Genomic DNA, 18,744 nt, shown 5'->3' with positions numbered 1-18,744 from the left:
GATACAACCTAATATACCTGTGAAACCGTGGTATCATAATGCGAAGTTTAGCAAGACAATAACGTCTATTTTAATACGCTTAAGGCTTGGTCACACATGCACTCCTGCTCACCTTGCTAGACTTCGTATCGTGAGTGACCCAATGTGTGAGTGTGGGGTTGATATTGCTGATGTAAATCATATATTTTTCTCTTGCTCTTTGTACGACAGGTCTAGCTTTCTGGATGGTTTAAAAAAAAAAAAAAAAGATTATGTATATAGTATTCAATTTATTGTAAATTACAGTATATTAATATGGTCATTTTATCCTACCTCAATCCGCTCTCCTGATCACTTTCTTCTCTCCTTCCGATCCTTCCGTTCCGTATTTTTCTTTCCTTAACTGTTTCCCCGTTTTTACTCGACGAATGGCAACACACAAACCGTGTAAAGCCAAAAAAGAAAAAAAAAAAAAAAAAAAAAAAAAAAAAAAAAAATAAAACAAAAAAAAAAAAAAAAAAAAAAAAAAAAAAAAAAAAAAAACGAAAGTTCATCACAGAAATTCACAGAATTATTTTTTAGCGCAAAAAGGAGGGAATTTCTCAGTTCTACACAGTTTAGTATTAATTTTTAATCAAAAACTGGAAATAATTAACTTAATTTAATTCGAAACAAATGTAAGTACAAAGAATATTATGTTAATTGCGGTAGATAAATAATTATATGAGCCGACGTGTCGAACTCGTAACTGCATTTCAATTGTTGAGAATTAAGATTTTACAGCTTTTTATCCACTTTTGAGTTTTAAATATTATTATATTGTCATTGTAATCGCTAACAGTTTCTTCTAAACTTAACTGCACGTGGCACAGTACGCGAGTTCCTGTTTCTTTTGTTCGCCAAAATGACCGTTACGTCGGCTGCAAGTCACGTTTTCAATTTCGATTTACTCTCACTATTCATCATAATTTTGTAACTTTTTAACATAGCAGTGATACGGTTACAGTTTTGAATAGTTTGCCTTTACGTTCAAGCAGTAGGTTTCTTCTATAACCTCTAAATGTGCTCTGAATCTCTGACCAACGTATTTTTTATTATTTTCTTTCATTGTCTAGATGGCTGACACCGCAGAAGTGAGCACATCGTCAGCGACCGAGCTGCTGAGCACAGGTCGCAGGAACCTTGCTGTGAGAGACTTCAGTGCGGCCGCCGAGGCCTTGGCCAAAGCGTGTGAACTTCTCGCGAAGGAACACGGAGATACGGCTGATCAGTGTGCTGAAGCTTATTTGTGGTATGTCTCAACTGTTTATTTATCAAAAACATTTTTTTTATGTGACAGGAGGCAAACAAGCAAACGGATCACCTGATGGTAAATGAATACCGTTGCCCATAGACACCCACAGTCTCAATAGTCAGTCTTATTTGTAGTGAATCTGAAAAAACCTGTTTGCTACTCTGTTTCTTAGATATCACCTACTTGGATAGCTCATAATAGACTAGTATCTTAAATATGTCTAACAATAGACAGTCACAGGTCATTAGACAAAAAATAATTGAAGAGGTACTGTTTTTCTCATAATGATCGCCTATGTGTTGGCAATGTGAAGCTATTTTCAACATTTGTTTGTATATTTTAGGTACGGCAAATCCCTATTAGGATTATCAAGAGAGGAAAGTGGTGTTCTTGGCGATGGCATGCCAGGAACCGGGAATGCTGATGAGAATGATGATGACAATGAAGGTAATAAAATAAAATTTTAATAAATAATTATTTACAAATTCATTTTCTTGTAACTAAATTTATGTACATCATTATAGCTTGCCCTGTAACAAATATTATATTTCAAAACTAACACAATTTCACTCAGTTTTCACCATCGTAGTTCCACTCAAATTCAGTCTTTATCTTGAGTAGGTATTTTACTTTATTACAACAATAAAACAGATATGATACTAAAAGCTATTCTATTATATCTAGAAGAAAATGGTGATGACGAACAAAACGGTGAAGACGCAGAGATGAATGAGGCAGCTAGTGAGGAAGCGGAAAAGAAGGAAGTTGCAGACGAAGAAATGGAGAAGAATGAGCCCGAATCTACCACCAAGGACGATGAGCCTGGAAGCAGCAAACCTGGCAGTAACAAGGCCGCTGCTGATTCTGGCGACAATGAGGAGCCGGTAATGATTTTATTATTCATTGTTTTGTTTTTCTTAAGTATTTGCTGTTAGTTATTAATTTTTTTTGCGTTAAGAGTTGCATCTCAAACTAATTTGAAAATTATAAATAACTTGAACAAACTCGAAGTACCTAAGGTGGGAAGCGAAAGGTCATGGGTTCAATTCCCACCTTAAGCAGTTAGACTTTTTCAAGTTATTTATAATTTATTGTCAAATTAGTTGCTGTTAATTTTGTTAAGATACAGATTGCTCCATCATCCATAATAATAATATGATGTCGAGCAATCAAAACATTTGATGTTAGTGCTAAATGTGTTTGAGTCATAAGTGCCTTATGAGTAAGGTCTTTGAGCTAATCAAAATATTTTTCTTGGAGTAGATTGCAGTCCATACTTATTAATTGGTGATTAATAGCTGTTTTTTTTGTACAGGGAACAACAAATGGTGATGTGAATGATGAGTCTGAAGTGAATTTGGATGAAGATGATGTGGATAATCTGCAGTTAGCTTGGGAGATGCTGGGTAAGTTTTAAGTAATCTTAGTATGTATTTATTTATTATATTATTTTATATATTATTTATGTATGTGTATATGTAGCTTATTTGTTTTGCCGTCGCTTTGTTTTATTTAATTTTTTTTTTTTTTGTTATACCGCCAAACTAATTTTTCTGCATAACCCAAAGGTAAACTGGATGAGAATGCCTTATGGCATTAAGTTCGCCTAATGTTAATATTTTTGGCATTGAAGTATAAATAAATAAATAAATAAATAAACCTCGGTCTACTGATTGGAACATATAATCTACTGAACATTTCAATAAATGAATTTAATGTGTGTAGTTGTGAATTAAAAGTATTCTGTTACACATACTTACATTTATGTGTAAAATATAAAAGTCACTAGTCAAAAACTAGTAACAAAAGTCAGTCTACAATTTATTATATTTTATGAAATCAGAGAAGAAAGTGGTGGGCCGGGAAAGTGATGGGGCATACCACTTTTTTCTTCTGCTTTCGTGAATTCTGACTCATGTATGTGAACATGAAATGCACATTGAGGGCATGGTGGTATCTTTTAGACTTAGAAATACCTTTTTTATCTAACTACGTCAGAAACAGCGTCTTTGCACTGTTTATACGCGCCGCGTGAAGCCCGTCGTTCCCGCCGCACGCGAAATTATGCTTTGACGCGCGGTGGCGGCGCGGCGGCGGGCTTTACTCGGCGCGTATGAACAGTGTAGAGGCGCGGCGGCGGCGCGGTGGCGTCGTCGTGTGCAGGAGCGCTTGTTTTTCGACTAATGCTGGATTTCTATATTCAATCCTAATCCAAATTTTGGATTTGGATTGTCAACTGTCAAATTTTAATATGTTTTTGGCCAAAATAACTGCGGTTTTTGATGTTTTTACATTTTTATATTGTTTATAAGACTATTTAAACAATATTAAAGTGTAAATGCATCGAAAATTTTGGAAATATAATCTAAAACTGAATTCAATTTGACAGTTGTAATCCGGATTTGGACAAGGATTGAATATGGGAATCGGGCGTAAATGTTTTTCACGTTGAATGTTGTCCGCAGACCTAGCCCGCAGTATCCTACAGCGTCGCGCACAGGCCGACAGCGGGACGGCGGCGCGCGCCTTGCTGGCCGACGTGCATCTCGCGCTCGGCGAGGTGGCGCTCGAGAGCGAGACTTATGACAAGGCCGTCATTGACATGCGTATGTATTCATTCTGCTAATTCGTTCGTTCGTTTCAGCCAAAAGGCATAGCGTTGCCATAAAAAAATGACTATTCCCACTACTCGTCGGCCGTTTGGTGTAGTGGTTCGAAACGGACTACTATTCCGGAGGTTGCGGGTTCGATTCCCGCACAGTACAAACATTTGTGTGCATGAACATATTAAGGCTTGGTATTTCTGCTAAAGTAGGTATTTCGCGCTGTCAAAATCTGCGCGCGCAATTCTTCGCCGAAGACAGCGCGCCAAAGAGCTCCCGCCACAATTTCCAGCTACATAGTATAGAAATACGCAGTTGGTTAGGTTAGGTCGACTTCCTTCCCTTCAAGCGTCACACTCACAANTACATAAACTCATTTTCGCGCGAGAGTTTTGGCGGAGGCCCTTGAGGTAGTGGGAGTAGTCTTGAGGAAAAGCTCCTTCTCCCACGGCCAGTGGCATGCTGGAAGCTTGGTGATTCTAGCACCCGTAGGAAAATATAAAAAAAGTTTACCAATAATACTGCGGTAGGTGTAGTTTTCGATTTCGTTGTAAAAAAATAATACCACCGAGTAACTTTCACCGGATCAAAGGCCGAGCTGCACTGACCTGATTTTTATATTTTAAAAGTATTTAAACATTTAGATAATAACGTTATAACATTTCAAAATAATCGTATGAGAACGTTTTCGACTTCTCCACGGACGAAGTCGCGGGCAAAAGCTATTTGTTAAATAATTAGACTAAATTATTAAAAGTGCCTACCCAAAGTCATTATTCCACGCGGACGAAGTCGCGGGCACAGCTAGTAATTACATAAAACAGTAACAGTGATGAGTTTAGAGACCTTTTATGATATTAAATTAAATAAAAATCAGTAAATAAATTGGGACAAGTTCAAATCAGCTGTTAGCGGTAGTGTTGCCACAGGAAAAAAAAAAACAATCATCACATAATACTGAAGCTGACTGAATCAAGGTGTCTGAATAAAGACACGGATTAGGAGCTTGGTTTAATATTGTCTCAGAAAATGTTAGACGCTTTGGTTTCAGTACATGACATAAACCTATTTTTTGTTTCTTGAACTTTGTTTGATATTTAGTCCTAATTCATATTTTATCGTCTGGCGTAGAGATTTCTACACGATTAACATGAATTAATTCCAATTAATTCGCCTTAGAATAGCGACCTTTTTTTTTAGACGTTAATACGATTTTCACTAAAAAAAAAAAATTTGAATGCTGGGACAACAGGTACATCAGTAGTACCATATTAGTAGTAAATGAATTGGGAACTCTAGCACAAGCAAAACAGTGTTCAATCCGAACGCTCGCCGCAGGCTCGCTTCGTCGCTTCGCTCCTCGCCGCGGCTCGCTTCGTCGGATTGAACCCTGTTTTGCTTGTGCTAGAGTTCACAATCCCAACTAATATTATAAATGCGAAAGTAACTCTGTCTGTCTGTCTGTCTGTCTGTCTGTTACGCTTTCCCGCTTAAACCTCGCAACCGATTTTGATGAAATTTGGCATAGAGATAGTTTGAGTCCCGGGAAAGAACATAGGATAGTTTTTATCCCGGTTTTTGAAACAGGGACGCGCGCGATAAAGTTTTTCTGTGACAGACAAAAATCCACGCGGGCGAAGCCGCGGGCGGAAAGCTATTCAAAATAAAGGACTCACCTGGTATCCAAGTGTCGAGCGCCGGTAATAAGCTAACGCATGCCGATCACCACCAACACCATTAAATAAAACCACACGCAACCACACACCACAACAAAAGTCATATCATAATAATATTAAACATCAAGTAAGTTTCGTCACGTTTGCACATTGAAACGGCATGAGTACTTTACATATTGCTTCAAGTTACGTTTTGATAGAATTTCCACATGTCTGTAGTTGTAACACGGCGCGCCCTTTTATTTACTTCGAGCGACAAGCGCCGAGCCTGNTTCATCCGTTAAAAGCCCTCAAGTTATTTCTGAACTTTAGTTTAGTAAAAGATTCAGAATCTCAAATCGCTTATTTAAAAAATAAAACCATAAATAGAAAACGAATAGAGGTAACTTTGGGAATTTATTCTATCGAGTCAACTTCATCAAATCGTGTTTCCATCCGTTAATAGCCCTAGAAAATATCCTCAACTATGCCCAAATAAAATCTTAGCCTTTAATTTTACTGTTTAGTACCTCAAAAATCAAAAATGAAAACCTCATTTTCGCCATTTTCACTGCTACCCGGCCTTAAGTATGTTTATATCCGTTGTCTAGTACCCATAGTACAAGCTTTGCTTAGTTTGGGACTAGAAGCGCAGTGTAAAATGTCCATGAATTTTACACTGCGCTTCTATTTATTTATTATTATTATTTACTTGTTCCCACCGCTGCAACTCCTGTGTAGCCAGGATCTACAGCTTGACCGCCAATAAAAACCCAACCAGTGAAGGTCAACTTTGTCCCGGGGAAAGTTAAACTGTCATTGGACCCGCAACGACATTAATCAGAATAATTAATTCCTTTGAAAGCTAAGTTCTAAGGAGTATGTGTCTGGATTGTGTCTTTAGTTGTTACATAAAGCCTGTATCACCGTTCACTTACTTTCGGGTCGTGTTTCGTTAGTTTTTTTTTACCTAGGTCTAATTTTATTTTTTTACATTTCAGAAAGCTGTCTGGAGCTCCAGAAGGAACTATACGGTAGCGACGACAGGCGCATTGCAGAAACGCACTATCAAATTGGTAAGTTAACTTCTAGATTAAACTTTTCCAGTAGTATTTTGATTTTTCGTAATCTGCCCCTTCTAGGGGACATAAGACATTAAAAAAGTATTCTGATGTCTCCGAAAATACATCTTATTGTTTCGTTTTTTCAGGGCTCGCCAACTCCCTGGCTTCAAACTTCGAAGACGCGATCACCCACTTCAAGAACGCGGCGAACATTCTAGAAACCAGAATTAAGACCCTAGAGAATCCAGCTTCCGCCACAGACGATGCTACCGTCAAGAAGTACACCACGGCAGACCCCCAATACTCTGTGGAAGGTGAAATCAAGGAGTTAAAGGAGTTACTGCCAGAAATACAGGAGAAGATCCAAGACATGATGGACTACAAAGCAGAGGTAAGACCGTGTGAGTGCCTCGAGGAAACTAGAAAGATGTTGAGGGATATGATCCTGAAAGAGAAGAATAGGAACGTAGAATGCGTATGTTAGGGAGACAAAAGTTGCAGCTGTTATAGATCGTTTCATCCACGAAGACGCGCCGATGTTCTTCCACGAATGTTGAGTGTTATCGGTACACGCTAAAAGACAGTGCCGGAAATTGGCGTCTTTTTTTTTCGCGCGGCCATCGACGAAATCTTGTTTTTTGATTACAAAATAGTGTAATAAACCAAACTTACTATGACATGTATACCTCTAAACTCAGTCTGAACTGAGTTACGAGCATTAGAAGTTTAATGATTTTACATACTAGATTTGCTTTTTGCGCGCAAGTTTTGTAAGAAATTGCAACAAAATAGTGACATTGTATGTGTAAACAAACAATACCATCCATTAAAGGCTCCAGACATCAGTATGGAACAGAATTAGCGAAATAAAAAAATAGCGCAATATTATTTTTGCAATTTCTTACAAAACATGCGCGCAAAAAGCAAATCTAGTATGTGAAATCATCAAACTTCTAATGCTCGTAACTCAGTTCAGACTGAGTTTAGAGGTATACATGCCATAGTAAGTTGGGTTTATAACACTATTTTGTAATCAAAAAACTAAGTTTGATCGATGGCCGCGCGAAAAAAAAAAGGCGCCACCTTCCATACAAAAACTGGCATTGCCATTTATCTATGAGTGCACACGCACACTACAATAATGACGCTCGGATTGCTCGGATCAAACTCCCAAAAATTGGTGGGCGCGTCTTCGTGGATGCAACGATCTATAACATTGCATTTGTTCCCGAACTCATCACAATTTTTAACCTTACAAATGGTGCCTCAGTCAACATTTACAATACTCGTAGACATGTAACATGATAATAATAATTATACTCATAATAGTAATTTAATTTTAAGACTGATTGAAAAAAGACTGCTCATTGCATTAAAATACATTCCATAATTTTAAGCGTAAGTTTTAACAAGTTCCTCAATTTCGTGCCAAAATTCTAATCATCAATTCAATGTGATATTTTGCGATTTTTAATTAGTAATTTTGAACTGTTTTGGTTAGTATTGTTTTATTAAGTTTTATCGTATAAGTGCCTTAGAATCTCGTGCCAGTTTACTCATAGTTTGTAAGAATTTCAATGCTTTTTGGTGAACTTTTTGACCACACGGCCATTTTGTATCATGTTTTATGTGATTTTTGAATAAATTTGTTTTAAAATTACAACTTGTGTTATTTCAGATGAAACCCTTTACATTAATGGCCATGTGGTTAAATTGTATTTTATTTGTTGTGTTCTAGTCATGGCCATTGATGTCAAACACCCATGATGAAATTAGTGTGAATGAGATGATCTGTTGCTATAAATGGTAGTTATTCCATTTGTTTTAATGCAGATTTAACATGCTAATTGATGTCAGTGATGATGATGATTCTTTCTATTAATAACTCTTAAAAAAAAATTGTAGCTCCTTGCTACTTCTGAAAGCATGAAAGATCTTTTCGTGGTTTTATAAGTATTACACTATGATGGTGTTGCTAAGTACCAGATAAGTAAATACATACCTACATAATATAACCAACGTTTGTTAGACAAAAAATTCGAAGTTTTCCCATTGAATACATTTCCAAGTAAGAATGATTTTACAGTTCGAATCCGATTATGAATTTTTAGTCAACCAGAATCCATGAACAAACGAAATACCCTTTGGTATCTATAAAATACGCTAGTCCAGTGATACTCAACATGTGGCCTATCCCCTCCGACCAAATAAAGAAATGTGTCGGGAAAGTGACGCTTCTCGAAAAATACTCTTACATGGCGTAGAAAATGTATGTATAAAAAGTTGAGCATCGCTGCGCTAGCTTATTGCCTTCAGGTTTCAACCACTGCCATAACTTTTCAGACGATAAAAAGGGTGAGAGAAACGCTCTGCCCCTCCAATGGAGACGGCGCGTCCAGTTCCGCCGGCTCTAGTTCCAGTACAATTGCCAGTGCCAGTGCTAGTACCGCCAGGGCCGCGCCCGCATCGGACATCTCCCATCTCATCAAACGCAAGCGCAAATCCAGCGAGGGTGACGCAGGCGCGTCCGCCCCGAAGAAACTCAACACGTGAATTATACAAGTTTATCAATATGACAGAGACCTGTGTGCAGTGAACGGTGATTTGTGAATTCGTACTTTTGTAGATAATCTCAATGGGTAACATACCGATTTTATTGTTAGGCGCCTGTCTGGAAAAGTGATACATCGTAAGCAATAAGCATGATAAATGTTTAAATTTGGTTAGGAGTTATTGAAAACCTTTTATAAAATTCTATGCTTATAATGTTTAAAATTACTATAGTTTTTGCGGCCTAACTAACGATGGGCGTCAACAGACTGTTATTCAAGCTTAAGATTTCTATTGCATCCATACGAGTGCTATATTGTTTTATTTTATGCGATGAATTGAAAAGTGTAAAATACTTCTTATTTTGATGTTAAAGTAAAATCATCACAGATTACCGAATAGCCGTAAAAATTAGATATTCATACCAATTTTGGGTATGAGTTGACGAGCACAGGTTTATCTTTTTATATTGTTTGATGAAAGTTAATTTTTAAAGAAAAAATGTGTCATTGGCACAAAATATGAACAGACTGAGTTATTTAGTGCCGGTTATTTAATTAAATATAGGTAAACGTGAATGTTATTTGAACTTCGAATTAGAAAGTTAAATTATTTTTACCAAATATCCTGAATGTCCCAACATTGGGACAAAATGTAGCAGTTTCTGCGTTTATTTCGAAAACCTGTGGTTACCTTCAACTTTGGATTGTAGTTAATTGCAGGTTTATGTAATCTCCACAAAATACTTCATAGTAGTCTTAACCCCTGTGTCTAAAGTTAAAAGTAATAATTAATTGTAATTGAATCTACAAAACATAATAATAACGTCATAGAATTATGTTTTGCCAGTAGAAAGTATTTCTAGTTTTTTATTTTCTTACATTTCGAGGGTTATTCGTTTTTTTACACCTGTTATTAGTTACGATTACAATTTAACAACTAGGTTAAATAATGATAGACTAAATTAAAATACCTAAAGATCACAAGCTGCGTACAATGGATTTTATTACAGCGGTTCTCAACGATGTTCTTTTGAAAGATAAAATGTAGTACATATTTGTATACCTTTGGAATAGCTGTGCAGGGCATAGGTATACGATACGTTTCATATTGCAATATATGTAGGTCTACTTACGCATAATTCAGTCAGTGCTTGAGGTATGGGGGGTGGTACGGGAAGGGTGTCATATAGTAACATATGACCTGACAGAACATACGTGCATACAAGTCTGAAGCACACCTGCCCCCCTAGACAAAACGCACTTTTTGATCGAATCGAAAATCGAATCCGTCAAAACTCCATACAAAAAAGGGGCTTTTCGACTACTTTTCGACTGGTTTGCGATTATAATTTGCATTTGTCTAGACCCACGGAAATCTGGCTGACATTTGACGTCACAAGAACACCCTCCCGTGCCGCTCTCCCATACCCCAGGCATTGATTCAATTAAGCGCTAAATCTATAGACCCGACTGCAATATGAAGCCCCCAGGGTTAATATTTACAGGTTGAGAACCGCTGGTCAAATTGTTCGCGTAAGAAGCGAATACTATAGTATTGAAAGGCGCCCAAAATTGCCTTTCTAGCATCCTAGAATTGTTTCTGTTACTAAATAATGTAATCTTAACTTTAAATCTTATTTTTAAATATAAGTAAGTTTAATTTTTGATATGATGTTTTATTTGAAAATATTGTTGATGTTGTAGTGACTACAACTTACTACCTAGTTGTATGTAGTCACTACAACATCAGCAATGTAGTCGAAAGGATAAGAAAATAGCCATGGTAGGTCACGTTCATGAAAGAGAGAGTTCTATTTCTATCCTCTTTTGAAATCAAACCTGAACCATAGTGTTTGAGTATGACGGTGAAAGAAAGCCTCCAAGAAGAAAATGGAAAAAATACTCTGTCAAGTTAAGAATTGTCAAGTCAACGTTTCTGTCAAAGATTTACATCATTTTTCGGAAATCACTCAAAAAATCTCTTCAGAGAATTAATAAATAGTTTCAAACCACCATTATTAAGAACATGGCTAGCGGAGAACCCCAGAACTTGCCCAAGCATATGACTTATTCCAAATCTAGGGTGCCAATCATTGGGGCGTTGATCGACTACATCGATACCAGCTTGGAGTATCTTCGGCGAAAGACCTTCGCCAGGGCAGAAAATCTCCACGCTAAGGCCTCACGGGCTACTCTATCAGCCAGCTTCATGGCGGCCGTATGTCTGATCATGGGTCTAACTTGCAACGTCAAATTCGAAGTGGTCAAGTTTGATGATGAACCGCTCCCGAACGATCTTCACTTCATGCTGATGAGCAAAGACGATAAGCTGTATATTGACGACATTGATGTTTCCAGTAAGTGTATTTGTCGCTGTTACTCGTGCTAGCATCTCGCTGTGTGAGAGAGAGATGATAGGTACATCCTAAAATACGGACACAGTGTCCTCTCTCGCTCTTGTTAACATACTAGGATGATGAGGATGAGTAAGAAAGATAGTATGAATAATGAAATTGTTTTGAGTACTTCTACCTATGTTCTAAAATGGTTTTAATTTTTTTTAGGAATAATGTGGTGCTTAGAAGCCTCCGACACATTAGTCATATTAATAAGCTGTCTCTTGATATGGAATTCATCAAATGTGGTAAGTTTTTGACCTAATATCCTTTATTATGTGTGAGGTATACAGATAACTACATAGACATTATTAATCTGATAAGATATACCCAGGCATGACCTTCGATTAACGAATCTTTTTGTTGTTTAGTTATGAGGAAGGTCAAGTTTAAAAGTCCGGTAGGTATTTAGATAAACATTATAATATAATATATGAGTAAACATAGTTATTAAAAATATATTTTTTATCTGAAACCGAACCAAATGCATGAAGGTATATAAAAATACTATCAGACTTTTACCACTGCTTTGCCGCTGTTTTCTCCGGCCAACATTCCTGTGAAGGCGTCGTACAATTTGTCGAATCCTTCAGTAACGTGCTCCCGAGCTTTGAGTTTTCCACTCTTGATCCAATTGACGAGTTCAGCGAACGCCTCCGGCCATCGACCGTCCCAACGCGACACCAAGAAACCTTCCACCTTCAATTGTTTGAACACCAAAGATGGCTGAATAATAGTCGCCTTTGGCATCTTGCTGGGATCTTCATTGTACGCGCTGATGCTTCCACAAACCGACACTCTTCCGTAATCATTCATCTGGCTTAGAATCAAGCTGCTGATCTCTCCCCCAACATTGTCGAAGTAACAATCGACGCCTTTCGGGGCGGCTTCTTTTAAAGACTTCAAAATGTCGACAGTTTTGTAGTTTAATGCTTTGTCGAAACCAAGCTCCTTCTCGAGCCATTGCACTTTGTCGTCGGAGCCGGCGAATCCAATTACTCTGCAGCCCTTAATCTTTGCGATCTGCCCAACAATGGAGCCTACAGCGCCCGCTGCGCCAGTCACGACTACCGTTTCTCCAGCTTTGGGCTTGCAGATCTCCAGGAATCCGAAGTACGCAGTAGCTCCAGGCATGCCAACAGCTCCCACGCCTAATGACGGAGACAAGCCGTGCAGGTCGGGTAGTTTGTACATGCTGGCGTTCTTGTCGTCTGTCTTCACGGTAGGGTTGAAAATGGTGTAGTCGCGCCAGCCTTTGTGGGAAACTACTCTCGTACCCACTGTATAGTTGGGGTTCTTGCTCTCTGTGACGACCGCGACTTGGAAGCTGAACTGGTCGTAGGGGATAGGTGTGCGTGCGTTGTAAGCGCGAAGGTATGGGTCCACGCTAATCCATTCCGCCTTGACCAGGATCTCCCCATCCTTCAGTGGCGGCAATTCCTGCTCCACTATTTCGAAGTCATCCCTCTTGGGAACTCCTTGGAAGTGTTTCTTGACGACATACTTCCTCGCCTTAACCATGGTTCCGTTTTGTTATTCTTTTTATCTGCAAAAAAGAAACATTGTTGTTAGGTATTGATCAATAATTTAATTCACTTGGGATTTAAGAAAACACATACCTACAGTGGATCACCAACTAATGCAAAATAGTAACAAAAATAAACACGCTAGGTAAGTTTCAGAAGGTATGTGATTTTTTTACTTTCACCACATTTTCACCAATAAATAGGCTACTTAGTTAAGTAAGACTCCTTAAAATAAAAACAGTTCGTTGGTATCTTCGATTTGTTGACGTTATTGATAATGATCTAGTCATGATTCTTTTTTACAACTTCGGTTTAAAGAAAAATAATAAAGATAACAATAATAATGGTTCCAAAGATTCTAGTCATGATTCTTTTTTACAACTTCGGTTTAAAGAAAAATAATAAAGATAACAATAATAATGGTTCCAAAGATAAACATGAGTGCCAGCAGCCGCTGGTTAGCGAGGATAAAATTATTTTTTCTTTGCCTTATCGAACAAACGAGATATTTCGATTTCTTCCTATATTCGATTTGTTATACACAATGTTCTATCTATTCAATGATGAAACTTCATAACAAGATCCTTTTTATGTGCATAATCATGTGTCGAATGCCTTGTGTATGCGGAGAGTCAATTAGGAATTCAACAAAGTGTTTGTAATATCTACCTACTTTACATTTGAAAAGAAAAATCTTAGTTTCTGATCTTACCTGTTCAACTGGAACGTAAGTAGATATTAGAAATCCCGTTTAAAAGGAACTTAGTTGAAAAAATTGATGGTGATACCGGTGACCGGCCGGCAAAATGAATAAGAAACACTGAACTTTGCACTGAACAGTGACTATCCTATCACTGTGTTGATACACTGCGGCTCTGCTCCCCTCGCCTCGTCGCACTCGTCTTGACTCACACACACACACACTGCATAATATGTAGTATTTACAGCGTCATTCACTCAAATTCTTTTGACCTTCGCCCAATGTTAGCGTTCCGTTGTCATCAAGAATGTTAAGCAAAAGTCGGTTTTCGCTCAGTCACGGACAGTTCTCTAATGCTCGTATGTATTTTTTGTCTAAAACAAGTCTACGCCACAGTAGTGCAAGTCATGACGATACCACATTATCAATAATTTACCGCCAGTTTGTTTTTTTACTCTTTAAACCATATTCGCGTGGTACGGAACGTTCCAGAATCATGTTTTGCTAATTTGAATCTTATTGACGGACCAGTTGCGTCGGTTTTGTAATTTATTCCACATTTCCATTGTTCCGGGCTTCCGGCACAGAATAAGTAATAGTACAGGTACAGAAGGATTACTCCGCAAGACGATTTAAATAAATGCGAGTCTTGCTGCGACGCGATACAGTGGAATTCAGCTCTCACAGCACTACGTACCTACAATTTTATTCACCTACAAGTTTTGTCTCTTTCTATCGCGTGCCTCTGAACTCTTCTTACGCTGCTAGGGTTGCTATGCTGTCTAGTAAAAAAATAGAATTAATCTACTTAGGTATTTGTAATGAGGTACGTATGTAGGTAAGTATTAGTGTTATTTTACCTTTGTAAAATAACATTTTAAATATACCTAGCTACTTAGGATAAAAAAGTACTTATTTTAATACAATGTCTTCATTCATACCTATTTTAACATAAGACAAATAAATTAAACATACCTACTATCACAGAAGAAAGAATGACATCATACCTACCTACTTACTACGCAAACACGAAACGGCTACATCCTAGAACGAGAGGCATCACCCGAAAATCATATTTGTATTTGGCTTTGCACAAACTTAATCTAATGTTACTCGCTGTACTTTGGCAACAATTTATTTTTTACTGAATATTGTTGGGGTACCTATGCATTACGGTTAAAGAACTAGCTTGTCGTAATTTGGTATATCGATGTTACTCTTCCGTTTCATTTACCTACACGGAAAGGTAATAGTTAATATTTTAACGATAAAATTCTTAAAACATCATAAATTGTATTCAAAAGAAATTATTTATTAAAGGCAAAACATTAAGTCCCGACGGGCGCGCGCGTGCCACTCGACTGATATAATACCCGCCGGCGGGGCGCTTCGCTGTAGGTAATTATCGGATGTACCGCGCGGAGTGAGCCAGGCCTGCTTCCGGCAGAGGAGAATAGGACCATCCCCACTCTTCCCATGGACGTTGGAAGAGGGGTCTAAAGGAATAAATAATACTCAACCTTTTAATCTAAAAGAAAAAAAAATCAATTTGATAAATAAAAAGAATAAAACAATCTTAATGTTGATTAACATTATTATTCGATAAAAATGTTACCTACATCTTAAGGTGGTTTTTATAATCATACTTTGACAACCGCTTTACCGAAATTTTCCCCAGCCAACAATCCTATGAAGGCGTCGTACAATTTGTCGAATCCTTCTGTATCGTGCTCCCGAGCTTTGAGTTTTCCACTCTTGATCCAATCGACTAGATTCGCGAACGCCTCTTCCCATCGTTCATTGTCCAATGACCACACCGCGAAACCTTGCACCTTCAATTGCTTGAACACTAACGATGGCTGAATAATAGTCGCCTTAGGACTCTGTTTGGGATCACAATTGTACGAGCTGATGCTCCCGATAACAGCAGTCCTTCCAAAATCATTCATCTGGCTTATAATAATACTGCTGATCTCCCCTCCGACATTATCAAAGTAACAATCGATACCTTTCGGAGCCGCTTCCTTTAGAGCCTTTGGGACATCAGCTGTTTTATAGTTAATAGCTTTGTCGAATCCAAGTTCCTTCTCAAGCCATTCTACTTTATCGTCTGATCCGGCAAGTCCGATTACTCTGCAACCCTTGATCTTTGCAATCTGTCCCACGAGTGACCCGACAGCACCCGCTGCACCAGTCACGACTACCGTTTCTCCAGCTTTGGGTTTGCAAATGTCCAGAAATGCGAAATACGCGGTGACTCCTGGCATGCCAACGGCGCCCACGCCTAATGACGGAGATAAACCCTGCAGGTCGGGTAGCTTGTAAATTCTGTTTCTCGGATCTGCTACTTTTAGATTAGGGTTCAAGATTGTGTAATCGCGCCAGCCTTCGTGGGAGACTACTTTCGTTCCGATTGGGTAGTCTGGATGCTTGCTCTCCGTGACGGTGGCAACTTGGAAGCTGAATTGATCGTACGGGATTGGTTCGAGTCCGTTGTAGATGCGAAGATACGGGTCCACACTGATATATTCGGCTTTGACGAGAATCTGCCCATCCTTGATTGGTGGCAATTCCTGCTCCACCACCTCGAAGTCATCCCTCTTTGGAACTCCTTGGAATAATTTCTTAACGACGTACTTTCTTGCCTTAACCATTGTTAATAAAACTGGATTTCTCATTAACCGTAAAGTGACTGGTGAGACATTTATAACTCGTGAATTTAAATAGTAACTACGAGCGTTTATCTTATCACTGCCAAATATTAATCAGAAGAAAACGCTAATGAATTATAAATAGTAACACAAATATCAAACAGAAGAAAACGCTGATATTGATAAATGTCATTTCAAGGTTTAATTCATTGAATTAATCAGTGTTTTTTAACTTTTGTCTATGAATTAGCACCTATTGATTCACGGTAAGCAAAGCCAGAAAAAAATCTGCTCTCATCAATCAACAACATAATCAGGATGAGGAATAATATAAGCTATTAGTAAACCCTTATTGAAAATGATTCAGCAGTTACAACTAGGTATTGCTGCGTAACAGCGAGTAATAACAAAGTAAAAAATAATGACGTATCGATTTACGTCATGAATACTTTAAAAGGCAGCTTTATAATTTTAAATCCCGAGTAAGATAGGATAGAAGCTATTCATCATCATCATCATCATTTCAGCCACAGGACGTCCACTGTTGAACATAGACCTCCCCCAATGACTTCCATATCGCACGGTTGGTAGCGGCCTGCATCCATCGCCTTCCTGCTACCTTTATCAGGTCGTCGGTCCAACTTGTGGGTGGACGTCCCACGCTGCGTTTTCCGGTACATGGCCTCACTCCGGTACATTGCTGCCGTCAGTTCTGAGTACTATGTGCCCTTCCCATTGCCATTTCAGCTTGCTAATCCGTCGGGCTATGTCAGTGACTTTAATTCGTTTACGGATCTCCCCAAGATAGAAGCTATTATTAGAAGAAAATTTCAATCTCAAATGTTTTTTTATTCCAGCGTTCCCCCCTTAGCGAGTATCTATTCCTGCCATGGCTGGGCGCGACGCTCCGTGGGCTGTTCTTACGACAAGCGCCCACTGCAGGGGCTTTGCTGTACACCATGGCAGTCGTCAACGGCAACATCAACCCGCTGTTCCTGACTGCCTTCTCTTTCCTCTTCTGTGAGTTTCTTTGTATTACTTTGGTACAGTCAGCAGTCAGCGTTCGTGACATCCAAAGTTGCCACAAAGTTCGCAAAACGTCTTTGTTACAATTGGAATAAGGTTGTGTTTTCAACTTTTTGGGCACTAGGTATTACGAAGCTAGGACGCTGACTGTATTTGTCGAAGGTCATAGGACTCTTATGTTCTGTAGGACTCCCCATTAATCTCCGAAGTTCATCTCAGTAGCAAATATCTAGGCTGATATCAATGATCCTAGGGCAAAATTGCAGCCATTGAAATTTTTATTCCTTGTACCTTAAACACCTTAATAACTTGAGATGGCTAGTTTTACCCTTTTTATTAGGCAAAAGGTCTTTCCCAAACTCGCAAGCACCTACTTCTACATCCCTAACTTTAACCCTCTTTCTCAGTGCTAGAAGCGCGCCTATGGCTCGAGATCGCTCGCCTGGTGCGCACGCGCTGGGAGCGAAGAGACCACATCAACACGGCCCGCGACGCCGCCTACGAAGTCGAAACCCTCTGGAGCAATGACGACGTCCAAAGCATTGAAGTAAGGAACTACGTCTATTAGACGTATACTGAAAGACCAATTTTTTTTGGAAAAGCAAAGATATTTTCTTTTGGAAAAGTAAATGGATATTTTCACATTTGATTAGATTGCGGAACCGTGACAGTGTAGATTTATTTGGAAATTATGCAAGAAAGATTAGAGACGATTAGCTCATATTAAATCTTGAAATACTTTTAATAGTGTGTTATCATCATAAGGTTCATTGATATTGATAGTTTTTATATTCGTGATTGATTCGTTTCCATAAGTGTGTGTCCAAAGTGTTCGTTTAACTTTTGTCTTGTGTTTTTGTATTTTTGATAAAGTTTGTTGGATAGTTTTAGTGAAATTAAATTATTTTCATCAAAAACTATTTTGAATTGGTAATTATCTCATCTATTAATTAATTCGTTAAAAATGAATTTGAAGAGTCATCTAGGTTTAAGTTAGGGCATCTTCTGAGTTCAGTGAGCTGCTTCACTGCGCAGACATGATACTTACGTGATATAGATGACCCACGCTGAACTGTCCCGCCAAACTCAATGACAGGGGGGCGCTACCATCGTTCAACTATATGGTTTCCAACATGGCAAAAATCTGAACCAGCGATCCGGTATTGACGGTGGCGCCCCACTGTCAATGTCATCGACAGGACAGTCCAGTATTTTGGAACTATACTCTAAGCTGAATGCCTAAAATACACAAAAAATTTAGTTAAATCACAGGTTAAATTTCAAATGATCCACAATAA

The 18,744-nt window shown here is 38.4% G+C and overlaps 2 protein-coding genes and 2 pseudogenes across 4 annotated transcripts; 2 read left to right on the top strand and 2 right to left on the bottom strand.

The window, feature by feature from the left end:
* Nucleotides 1-526: 526 nt before the first annotated feature.
* Nasp (Nuclear autoantigenic sperm protein) lies at nucleotides 527-10,412 on the top strand. 3 transcript variants are annotated; one of them, XM_028313966.1, is made up of 9 exons: nucleotides 527-656; nucleotides 1,095-1,270; nucleotides 1,617-1,720; nucleotides 1,958-2,157; nucleotides 2,589-2,679; nucleotides 3,739-3,879; nucleotides 6,533-6,607; nucleotides 6,742-6,986; nucleotides 8,939-10,412. In XM_028313966.1, the coding sequence occupies exons 2-9, from the start codon at nucleotides 1,095-1,097 to the stop codon at nucleotides 9,146-9,148; spliced, it is 1,242 nt and encodes a 413-aa protein (XP_028169767.1). In that variant the 5' UTR covers nucleotides 527-656; the 3' UTR covers nucleotides 9,149-10,412. The 3 variants fall into 3 exon arrangements, with proteins under 3 accessions (XP_028169767.1, XP_028169769.1, XP_028169768.1); XM_028313967.1 differs by lacking the exon at nucleotides 527-656 and adding an exon at nucleotides 778-1,015; XM_028313968.1 differs by lacking the exon at nucleotides 8,939-10,412 and having other exon boundaries at nucleotides 6,742-7,146.
* Nucleotides 10,413-10,807: 395 nt separating this feature from the next.
* LOC114359537 (uncharacterized) lies at nucleotides 10,808-18,549 on the top strand. The gene is made up of 4 exons (XM_028313969.1): nucleotides 10,808-11,504; nucleotides 11,712-11,791; nucleotides 17,278-17,440; nucleotides 17,854-18,549. Exons 1-4 carry the CDS (start codon nucleotides 11,174-11,176, stop codon nucleotides 18,012-18,014), a joined length of 735 nt encoding a protein of 244 aa, XP_028169770.1. The 5' UTR covers nucleotides 10,808-11,173; the 3' UTR covers nucleotides 18,015-18,549.
* On the bottom strand, nucleotides 11,969-14,266 carry LOC114359536 (prostaglandin reductase 1 pseudogene; annotated as a pseudogene).
* LOC114359535 (prostaglandin reductase 1 pseudogene) lies at nucleotides 15,126-16,483 on the bottom strand (annotated as a pseudogene).
* Nucleotides 18,550-18,744: the final 195 nt, after the last annotated feature.

This window comes from Ostrinia furnacalis, unplaced genomic scaffold, assembly GCF_004193835.3.
Source record: "Ostrinia furnacalis isolate ACB-3 unplaced genomic scaffold, ASM419383v2 OfSCF4445, whole genome shotgun sequence".
NCBI lineage: Eukaryota > Metazoa > Arthropoda > Insecta > Lepidoptera > Crambidae > Ostrinia > Ostrinia furnacalis.
Note: the sequence above shows the minus strand (reverse complement) of the source record. Positions and strands in the feature narration are given on the sequence as shown.